The 11,454-nt window shown below is 43.7% G+C and overlaps 1 protein-coding gene across 24 annotated transcripts in view; it reads left to right on the plus strand.

The window, feature by feature from the left end:
* Nucleotides 1–9,581, plus strand: part of nrxn1a (neurexin 1a) — a 56,187-nt gene extending 46,606 nt beyond the window's left edge. For all 24 annotated transcript variants that reach the window (XM_069517740.1, XM_069517733.1, XM_069517730.1 and 21 more), the window contains 3 exons: nt 859–1,169; nt 6,152–6,230; nt 6,882–9,581. In XM_069517740.1, the coding sequence (XP_069373841.1) occupies nt 859–1,169; nt 6,152–6,230; nt 6,882–7,183 (692 nt within the window). In that variant the 3' untranslated portion in view covers nt 7,184–9,581. The remainder of the gene's footprint in view (nt 1–858; nt 1,170–6,151; nt 6,231–6,881) is intronic.
* The last annotated feature ends 1,873 nt before the right edge of the window (nt 9,582–11,454 follow it).

Consider the following 11,454-nt stretch of genomic DNA (forward strand, 5'->3'; position numbering starts at 1 on the left):
AAGGGACGATGGAGAGATTTAAATGTGAATAAATCAGAAAATAGAAAAGAAGTACTGATAAAAGATGCTTTATTAAGACTTGTAAATAATTCTGTTTATTATCAAATTGTAAACAATAAAGCATTTACTAAAGATTATGTGTTGAAAAAAATTGTAATCAAATTAAAGTAAATGCAAAGTATTGTGACATGTAAGAATTATGTAAATTTGAAAGACTAATAGAGCAATGCTTTTATTTTGAAAAAAAATGTAAATGTTTTCCTCCTAAACTTCAGCAGAGCTTAAATTAGCCTCTAGTCCCTTTAACAGTGAGCAGTGCTAGAGCTTATAACCTGTGCATGCTTCATAGGGCTGTTACAACAGTTCTCTAGATCTCTATCTCTGTCTGCCTGTCTGTTGCTCCTTCAAATACAATGTCGTGCCGTACAACCATCACCATAGCAACCATCTGCCAGCCCCATCTTCTCTGGGCCCTGTGACTTCTCTCATCTGCTGCCTCTTCCTCCTTCTGTTCTTTGCCATTTCATCCTCCTCCTCCTCGACTTCTCAGTCTCCTCGCCCTTCCTCCTCCTCTCCTTCTCCCTCTTCTCTTGTTTTCTGTTGTCACTCTTTTTTTCCTCTTTTTTTTGTCCCAGTCTCAAACCTCTTCACGGTTCTCCATGGCTTAGATTTGCTCTGTCATGCTTAATTTATCCCATCCTCTTACCATGGCTTGGGGTTGGTGGATTGTGTAACACTCAAACACTCTTGTGTGTGTATGTATGCACGAATGTGACCACTGGTATGTATGTGTGTGTGACTGTATTTGCATGTGTCTGTCCACCTCTCTTCCTGGTGTGCTTGTGTGCGGGCATGTAGGTCGCCAGCTGACCATCTTCAACAGCCAGACGACGGTGCGTGTTGGTGGAGGTGAGCGAAGTGCAGGCATGTTCCAGGGGCAGTTGTCCGGCCTCTACTACAACGGCCTCCGCATCCTCAACCTGGCTGCAGAGGGGCACCCGCACATCAGAGTGGAGGGCAGCGCCCGATTGGTTGGCGACATGCCATCCTCCTCTATCACCCCGCAATCCAGCGCTGCAGCTGGGGGAAACCGATCGGACTCCGCCCCCTCCATAAGCGACATCACAACGACCACGGCCACCAACCGCAAACAGGGCGCCACACAGCAGGTCAGAGAATCATCACAACCATTTTAAAAACTTTTCTGTGGCTGCTTATCACAAATGATATTGCTCAGATATCTTGAACGCATATATCAAACCTCTCCTATCATCCCTCGGTGAGACAATGGGTAATTGGAACGCGCTAATTTGCTTTGACAAGTTTCTTTTTAAACTCAGTAAGAGGATTAGCTGGAACACAGCCAACAAATCAGACAAGAGGCTGGCAAGATACTGCATGTCAGGATTGTTTTAAACTTAAGGAAAGTGAATTATGATTATATTACATTATACAAATATATACATATGTATATATAAAAATAATTACATTTTGTAAAAAATCTGATGTAAAATGCATTTAACCTTTTTCTGATGTTTTGGTTTTATTACTGTATTATCTGTTTTGGGGCTTTCTCCTGAGGGATAAATTTGTTAATCAAATCTGTTTGTCAAAAGAGCAGCGCTTATTTGCCCTAATCAAGTTTTGGCTGGTCAATATTAACTTGTCTCTGTCTACTGTCTGTCAAACAGAAAAAATACAATATATACAATACAAGACCTTTGTAGACCTACAAGATCTGCTGCAGCACATCCACGTGAATAAAGTAGATGGCAGAGTCCTGGCTAAGTGGTCTCTACCCACTAAATTACAGGAGGAGAAATGTTTGTGTTAATGGAGGCTGTAATAGCTTTTCCCATAATATGCATCTAGTAAACTGATGCAAATGGGAATCTACGATAGAAACAAATAACTGTTATTGAGAAATATTTAAAGTGGATGTAGCTGCAGAGTCGATGGTAATGTCAGAGGATACATTACCAGCAGGTACACCACAGACTCTTTTGCTCTATTATTCAGATCACTACTGAGATGTTGTCAGGCTCTCTGTGGGCGTCTGTGTGTACTGCAGTTCTTCTTCTGTGTTATAAAACTGCCTGCCTGCCGCACTGAAGATTTTTTTTCCCAGTGATACAAGTTGCCATGGAGATAGTGAGCCCCACTACCCGCTGCTTGCTTTCTCTCGCCCATCCAGACTCCCATAGAGAATGACTCCTCTGGGTATAAACCGCCAGCTGTTTCAGACATAAATAATAGAGCGCAGAGCTGTGAGCTAAGCCTCAGGCATCAATAATGGATATGAGGGCTTGATGGATAGCACTGCAGAGTGACAGCGTTGTCACTTGGGCTTGTTTTCACACCTCAGCTCACAATCTCCCCCTGTGTATGTACATGCTATGTGGTTTTAAACGGGACTATTCCTGCTCCTATGATATGCTGATGTCAGTGCTAAATATGGGATGGGAGTTGAGCACCGGAGTCGATATCACTGTATGAGAACTAGGTCAGAGCCACTACATGCTCGACATACTGCGTCTTTATGTGTGTGTGTGTTTGTTTGTTTGTTTGTTTGTTTGTCCGTCAGTGTGAGTCGAATAACTGCTGCTGGCCCCAGAACTCTTTGTCTTGTTTAAGAAGAATCTACAGCTTCTCCATTGAGGGTGCCTAGTGTTGCCTAGCAACCAACCTGGCCTTAACCAGTGCACACATTCAGTCTGGAGACGAACACTGAATGCACACACACACAAACACACTCACACAAAGCACTCAGGTGTATTGTGAAAAATAGGTTTGTATTGCAGAATATTGCATCAGAGGAGGGGAGGCAATGTCTTCCAAAGGTGCTGTGGGTCCAAGCAATGTATCGATTTCATGCAAACACACACACACACACACACACACACACACACACACACACACACATGCAGGTTAGTGTGCATGTTGATGTGGGTCTGCCTCAGACGCCTCATGGGTTTACAGCTACCGTCAGTGCTTTGTGCAGTAAGAATGTGTTATGTGCCTCCTTCTGGAGTCCACAGTTTATTGATTTTTTTGTGCGTGTGTGTGCGTGTGTGTGTTGAAAAGTGGATTAATAATGCATGATAGCTGAGCACCAGCAAGGAGAAGAGAAGGAGAGATTGTGTGAGAGTCTACGAGTGTTTATGCCAGAGGCTGCTTTGAGTCACAGAGCTTAAAGTTGGGGTTTGATGTTTGGTTCCTTGTTTTTGTGCGTGCATGTGTGTTTGTGCTCATGTGTGCGAGTCTACCTGTGTTTGATGGGAAGACAGATAGAAGAAACCTGAGGCTCAGAGCGGCGCCCGATTGGCTATCGGGAATCAGCTGACCCAAGCCCTGAACACCTACCTCTCATTCACTCCCACACCCCCCTCCCTGTCTGTTTTTTTCTTGCCATCTTTTTTGCTGTCTCCATATCTTTCAAATCCTTTTTCTCCCTCTTGCTCCTCTTCTTCTATCCATCTTCTGGAGAGACTTTCTCCCTCCTCCCTTTGCTCACTTTTCGCTTTTCCTTTCCTCTCCTTTGCTCTCTCTCCCTCCTTATCTTTCCATATTTACCCATCACCCCCCCTCTCTCTCTCTCTCTTCTCTCCCTCCCCTCCCTCCCTCTCTCTGTGGTTGAGCTCCAGTGATAGGCTGTTAATGCAGGCAGTGTATGAGTCTATCTCACCATCTGCAGTAGTGGAGCTAGCTTCTATCCTCCCTCGTCAGGATCTCTTCATCAGCCTGCCAACTTCAGCCTGATCTGGTGTGCGCTTGTGTGTCTGTGCAGAAAGTGGAAATAGACCAATGGAGCATGTTTGGTTATCGTAGAGCGTGTGTGTGTACCTGTGTGAGTGATTTCCAGTTGTGAAAGTTGCAGACAAGCTGTTGAATCTTCTGCGGAGTGTGTGAGGACATAGTGCAGCTACCATGTGTGAACTAGGCAGTCAGGGAGGCGTGGACGGTCGTTGGCACTGTTCGGCTGCACAGGTAGAGATTTTGCTCTTTCAGCATGCAGATATCTTTTTCTCTTCCTTTCTCCTCTATTCTGTATCTTTTTTCCCTCCTCCTATTGTTGTGCATCATCATGTCAGAAGTCTCTATTGATAAGATGGGGACAAAGGGAGGGTGGTTGGAGGGGCGTAGGTTTCTCGGACATGGTTTTAGCACATCCTCTATAAACTTCTGTGACTTATTGATGTTATTTAAGTTGTCTTTAGTGTTCCTCCTGCTCATTGTCTCCCATGTGATAGGTGGATCAATACTCCAATTGACGCCTTCCAGTTTGAACGGGGCGGTCAGCTGATGGGGTGATGTCACAGATCAGAAGGAGGGGTCTCATTAAATATTACCTCTCTGCTTTTGTTTTAGCGTAAATCGTGATTCAAAACAGGCGCCTCTGGAGGGCACATATAGGTGTCTTTGGATCGATAACCAAGCACGGTGGCTTGACGTTGATAGGTGACAGATGTCAGGGGTTATGTGTTTCCCACCGGCCGATTGGTTCTTGTGCTATTTGAGTCCTGGCAAAGGCACAGAGGTTTATTGACTGGCTGTATTCCAGAGGCTAAGCTCACCCGAGCAGCATTTGACAGCTCAGTGGGCAGAACTGATTGGAAAGGCAGTGGAGGAAAGAGACAGAGTCAAGCGTCAATAACCTAATATATGTTTTAGGCCAAACAAAGCCACAGTCGGCTTGTCGGGACCCAGGACCTCACCACACAAGGCCAGCACAGGCATTTTTCAGATGAATAAACTAAATGGTTGCTTCTCTAATCTAATGTGATTTCACAAAGATACAAAGCAAATATGCAAAGGAAGCAAAGATGGAGAAGCCGTTAAATACATTTCAGTTTGAAATATTGTCTGTGGGTTTCAGCTGAGACTTCATCAACCATTCTGTACTTTGATTTGGTTCAGATTATGTTACGGTCTGATTCTAATCTGCCTCCTGAGCTCTGCTCTTTTATAGCTCTGCTCCCTCTCCTTTGTGGGTTACTAACATCTACTGCAATGCATCACAATCCAACTTTAATTTAGTGCTGGCACTGAGTGCCCATTGTGGATAAAGCACACACTCACACACACACACACACACACACACGCTCACACACTCATATCTCACATGCCAAGGCATCAAGGCGGGCAATGTTTTAACAGTAGTTCATGAATATGCGGAGCACATTAGCACGGTGTTAAGTAAAGACCGCAGCACTTTGAAGCCCTCCCCCTCCTCCTATCCCATCTCCTTTTCTCTCTATTTCTCCTCAAATGCCTCCTTCACAAATTAATTTTAATCCATCCATCTATCTCTCACTTCTCCCCTCTCTCCCTTCCTCTTTCTCCCCGTCTCCACACACTGGCTGGAATGGCAAATCAATGCACAGGTCCCCACAGTGGGTGCACACTCCCCCCTGTTTTTTTTATTCCCTATCATTTTTAACAGCCTGAACTTAGAGTTGCCATGGCAACAAGAGGAGCAGGGATGGAGAGAATAAGGGGGGGCTTTGCATGTAGAGGGAGCGAGACACAGAGACAGGGCGGTTGTTGAGATATTAGTTGGTTGATGTGGGTTAGGGGTTATATATAAGTGGGTTATTGACATGCTGCTTGTGAAGAGGTGTTGAATAAAGGAGATTTAAATGAATCCACTGAACGCTTTGCTGGAATGTTAAACGAAATCTGATTTTATTCTTCTTTTTAGCTTTACGCCGCACATCCCCTCGACACGTACAGCATGAGCACTTGCCAATATCAGATAAAGAGAGAGCAAAGCAAGGACATGAGGAAGATAGAATGGCCAAAGGAGAAACAAGAAGGGGAGGGCCAAGAGAGTAGGAGCAGATAACTACTCGTCCCTTTGTGGTTTTAAACAGAATTTATTTCTTTTCTCCTCTGCCCCATCATTTCTTCTTCTCTACTTGGTACTCTAGCTTTGGTCGCCTGCCATTGCTATGGGCAGTCTGGAAAATGAGTGGGCGATGGATTGGTGCTGTGTGCTCACACATTTAGAAAATAAAAAGAAGCAGTGTGAAGAAAAGGCTGTTTTTTTTTCTTCTTCTTGGAGATTTTGTTGATAAATGTTTGTTTCTATATATGTGTGTGTATGTGTTCCTAATTTTTTTGGGGGGGGGTCCTCTCTCTCTCTCTACAGTCAGCAGATGACCTACTGGTGGCATCGGCCGAGTGTCCCAGCGATGATGAAGACATTGATCCCTGTGACCCCAGTTCAGGTGAGTTTTTTACAGGCGTCCTCTATTCCCACCGTTTTCTTTCCACCATTTTGAAGCTCGCTGGAATTAATTTTTCATTTCCATTTAGATTTTTACTCTCAGGCATTCCCTAACACCCTCCCCACTCTTTGTCTCCATGCTTTTCTTTGTCCTTATTTCCTCTCTTCACCTCTGCTTATTATCGCCTTCTTATTCATCTTCTATTTTTATGTAGTTTCTTTTTTCCTTCTCTTTTTCCTCTACCTCATCTTTATGCAGCTGAAATAAGTCTATGCAAATTTTGTTGACACAGACATTTAATTCTGTGTCATATATCACCATGCTGCAGCCCTCATTGCCCGTGAGTGTCAGAAGTGTGTAATAAAACTTGATATAATGTTCACCCATGCTCTAGCCCTCCTCTTCAACACGCTGTAATGTAATCTGTTTACACATTATTTGATAATATGGAAACAACTCTGGCTCTAAGCTGCAGCCCTCCCTTTCCAGCATGTAGCATTATGCAAAATACATGTTAAATAATTCATCGTGATGATGCATTGTTTCTTCTTGCTCCAGCTCTCCACCCACCACCTTGACATGTAACCCAAATTAATAATGTATCCCATAAACTATGATGTAACTTCACATGCCTGCACTCTCCTCTGACAGCCCGTCCTCCCCTGCCGGAGGTGAAGGTGTTCACGGGTCCATCCGAGGTGGTGCGGGAGAGCAGCAGCACCACGGGCATGGTGGTGGGCATCGTGGCGGCCGCCGCCCTCTGCATCCTCATCCTCCTCTACGCCATGTACAAGTACCGCAACCGCGACGAAGGCTCCTACCACGTGGACGAGAGCCGCAACTACATCAGCAACTCGGCCACGCAGCCCAACGGCAGCACCAAGGACAAGCCTCTGGGTATCGCCAAGATCTCCAAGAACAAGAAGAACAAAGACAAGGAGTACTACGTCTGAGGCAGAAGATGTCCAACACACAGACATATACGCATACACCTTTATATATAACGGTATATGTACATAAATAGATATATTCTCAAAAAAATACACACATGCACACTGACATAGACATGCTGATGTTAATGTTTACTCTCCAATAATCACACCTGCACACATGCTGGCAAGCACAAACATACATGCATTCAAGCACAAACATACAGTACATGCATTCAAGCACAAACACTAACACTGAAGCACAAACACACACACATACAGACTGGCCCGAGGGCATGGACCCTTATGTACAGTATTTACCAATGAGCAGAGCCTCTGCAAGAGTCTCGTTTTATGATCATATACACCATTCCAAATGATTTAGGAAGCTTCCCAGTTAAGAACCATTTTCGGGGCCAGCCAGATAAAAAAAGACCAATCGCTTCCCTGCCACAGCAGGACCTCTCCAGTTGGACTCAGAGGGGTCAAGGAAGACTTTAAGCCAATGGCTGACTGAGTATGTTGAGTGAGTACAAGAACAAAGATGATATAAAAGCACCAAGACAAGCACTAAGTGTCTCTTCCAAGCATCTTGGCCTTCCTCCCTGTTCACAGACAGGACTCAATGAAGCACTGAGGATGCTGAAGAAACAAGCACACCAATGGTCCAAGTCTAATCCCACACAAAAGGACAGGGAATCAGGGTGTAGCCACACCGGCCAATGAATTACAAGTGAATAGGCAGAGGTGGGCTGGTTCCGTTAACATGATGGACGAGCTGTGGTTGTTTCGCTGCAGATATGATGTTTTACAGCGGCCTGTAAATGTCGAAGGTGGAATCAGTGGAAAACTGAGAGGTATTTTCCTGGACAGGATACTTGAGAGAGAGTTCAGATGCTACCTACAGACACCAGTCGTGCACGGCTGCGGTGTCACACACACACATATGCATACAACACACATGCACACACACAGAAATATTAACACTTGCAGACAAACCTGCAATGCCAGACCCACCATTTCTTCATAACTGATTCTGAAGACTATACAAGAAGACAATGGTGAAAATGACATTATGATAATTGGTATGGCAATGATGACAATGAATATGAAGAACATTTGGGCAGTATAGACTCTTTGGGGAAGGGAGGGGGGGTCTTATTGCACGTGAATTATCTTACTCCGTGTGATTTATACCGCGTTGAAACTTACGAGGTTACACCGTGAAGCACCACCATCATTAACTTACCACCTTGGCTTGACGTATTTCTGAATACGCACTTCAAAATGTTTTTTCCGTGTGTGTGGGATTCAGCAATGATTTAATCTCCAAATTGATTCTCCGTTCACATCCTCATCGACAAAGTGTGACCATCTCGAGTGTGCTGCATGCCTGAGTCTCTGAGCTGTGCTGTGGAGTGGTGGTGTGTCCCACTGAGTCCAGAGGTGGTAAGGGGGGAGGGGGGTGGTGGTGGTGTTGCGGGTTGCAATGTAACTCCAACGCAGCACCCGGATGTGCGCGTCTACCACAGGCCACATCCTGTTTTCAAGCCTGACATCTTACAGGCCACGCCCACTATACCTGCTCTGACAAACCACCTTTTATAGCAAAAACCAGCCGAAGAAGAAAAAAAAAAAAAATCAAAAACAGAACAAAGTAAATGTTACCATGTGTTGCTGATAGATAGAAAATCCAGTTCATGACGCCATTGGCTATATGACAACTTGAGTTGTTTCGATTTCATTGGCTCTTCCTTTTCTCTCTTTCTTTGTCTTCATGCTATTGGTCGACTGACTTATCAACATGATCAATACACGACAGACAGATGGGTTTCCGATGGGCTGAACACTATAATTATCTGTCCCGTGTGCTCTTGCGGTGTCTGAGCCCTCTGCAGCTCAAGAACTGTAGCTCCATGATATATCAATACAAACAGTGCCATGACATGAACCAGCCCCTCCAGTTCCTCCGAGCAACACAACCAACCAGTCACATGCATGCACGACGGACAACGGCGAGAGAGTAAACATTGAAAAGGACTGTGTGAGATTTCAAAATATAAAGTCAAAATGAACTTAACATATTCCCTTATTCTCTCCATCCTTAACTGGCCTTTTGACCTCATTTTCTTCCCTTCTCTCCTTTCCCCCTCGTTTGGTATGTTTCCCCGAGCCACCCCTCCGCTCCCTCCACGTCTGTCGCTTTCTTTTCCCTCTATCTCTGTTGTGTTGCCATCTGAAACAAAGGAGGTGTCTCTACATCTAGGTGTTCATTAACCATGTTTATTTTCTATATGTACAATTTTTCTACAGTATTTACTTTTATTTTTATTGTTACGGTTCTTTGATGAACATAAAGTGGAAATTTATTATGAAAAATAGTTTTGAAGATTAATGAGTAAATAAAATATTACCCAAGTGAGCCTGGAGTGCATTTGTGCGTTCGTTTTTGTCGGCCATGTCGATGTAGCGATTGGGGGGGAGTTAAAACCAAACCTTTTTTTTAAAATTTATTTTCACCTTTGAGAAGCCTTTATGTTGTTCATATTTATATTGAGTGTTTGTATGTTTTCATCCATACAAACACTTGTTTAAATGTCAGTTTGATGTCTTAACTCTTTCTCAGACTAAAATTATGAAATTCCTGAAATAGTTTGTACTTAAGCTGCCACAATTCAATTTTAAAAATAATCAGTAACCAGTTTGTTTATTAACTGCATAAGATGTTTTTAAACTAAAAATTACAAAACTCCTTTCTTTGTCTTCTCTGGTTGTGAAGTGAATGTCTTTGGGTTTTTGATTGTTGACCAGGTGAAATATAACATTTGATGATGTCACCTTTGGTTTGGGGGGCTTGTGATTAGTGTGTTTTTCTATACTTGTACTTTACGAAATTTTACAGGCCAAACATTGAAATAACGGGTAGATTAATAAATCATGAAATGACTGTTAATTGTAGCCCTGTATTTGACAGAGCCGAACTCTTTCCTTCCACTCTCACCAGCCATAGCTGTACCCTATATGGAACAGATGATGAGAGTTGTACTGATCTTCTTATCTAATCGCCACAAGAAAGTATATAGGTTAAGCATATTTCCCAAAACTGTCAGTATTCCATATCTATATGTTGCAGAGTCCCCTCACATTCCCCCTATTTCCTTTGACCTCTCACATCATCAAACTAAGGAAAAGCAGCACACTCCGTCCCGCTCCATCTATCTGGGACAGCAGACACACATGACTACCTCGGCGCACATACAGAGTGGGAGCTTTGAAGTACTCGATGCAGTAAACGCCATAAGTCTCTGCAGGGTTGCTGTTTGCCGGATGAAAGATCACTGAGACTGCAGAGCTGAGTTTGTGTCCTCAGGTGTGTGCAGCTACAAGGACCTGCTATTTCAACAAACACCTCCCCTGTCTCGTTATCGTGTTCTCTCGCTGTCTCTCTCACTTTCTGTTACTTTTTGTCTTCTGCTGAACAGTTTGTGCCCAACAACAGACTGAATCCTGTGGCCACCTGCCCTTGACCACAGCTGGTTAGTGCAGCGATAAAGACACAGCCCTGCTCTATTTGTGGGGTGGATAAGAACAGTGCTCACTGCAGTGGTCAGAGACAGCTAGAACAGCCATTAAAGAAGTCAAACTGTTGGGTGGATGGAGATTGGAGTAATATATTTGAACGACTTGTATGGTCAAAAAGAAAGTTTGTTCTGGGGATGAGGCCAAAAGAAAAGCAGCTTTGTTTGAGGCTACACACCAAGCAGAATAAGTCTCAGCTGATGTTTCTCTTCAGAGTGACACTCCTGAATGTTGAGGTATTTGGCTCCACTTGCACCTCATAAATAGTGACCTTGTGTTACCATGGTGGTATTTTAACCGCTTCATTTTCACATAAGTTAGATGACGTCAGTGTCGACACCCAACCCAGAGGTGAAGAATGGTTAAAGGTTCAGTGTGTAGAATTTAGGGACATCTAGTGGTGAAGTTGCAGGTTGCAGCTGAACACCCCCTCACCTCACCCTCTCCTTTCAAACATGATAGAGAACCTGTGGTAGAGTTCAGTTGTCATAAAAACTAAAAAAGTGTTTAGTATGTCCAGTTTGAACGACTGGAAAAAAAATAAATAAAAAACATGGCGGCCTCCGTACACAGTACCCGCTCCTGATGTCAATAGTTTTTAAATATAAAGGGCCCATTCTATGGTAAAGAAAACAACAATTCGTACAATTTAGATTATCACACATTAGTGAAAACATTATTAGAATTATTTTATCATCAATTTCTTCCAATAGATC

This window comes from Paralichthys olivaceus, chromosome 21 (assembly GCF_024713975.1).
Source record: "Paralichthys olivaceus isolate ysfri-2021 chromosome 21, ASM2471397v2, whole genome shotgun sequence".
Taxonomy (NCBI): domain Eukaryota; kingdom Metazoa; phylum Chordata; class Actinopteri; order Pleuronectiformes; family Paralichthyidae; genus Paralichthys; species Paralichthys olivaceus.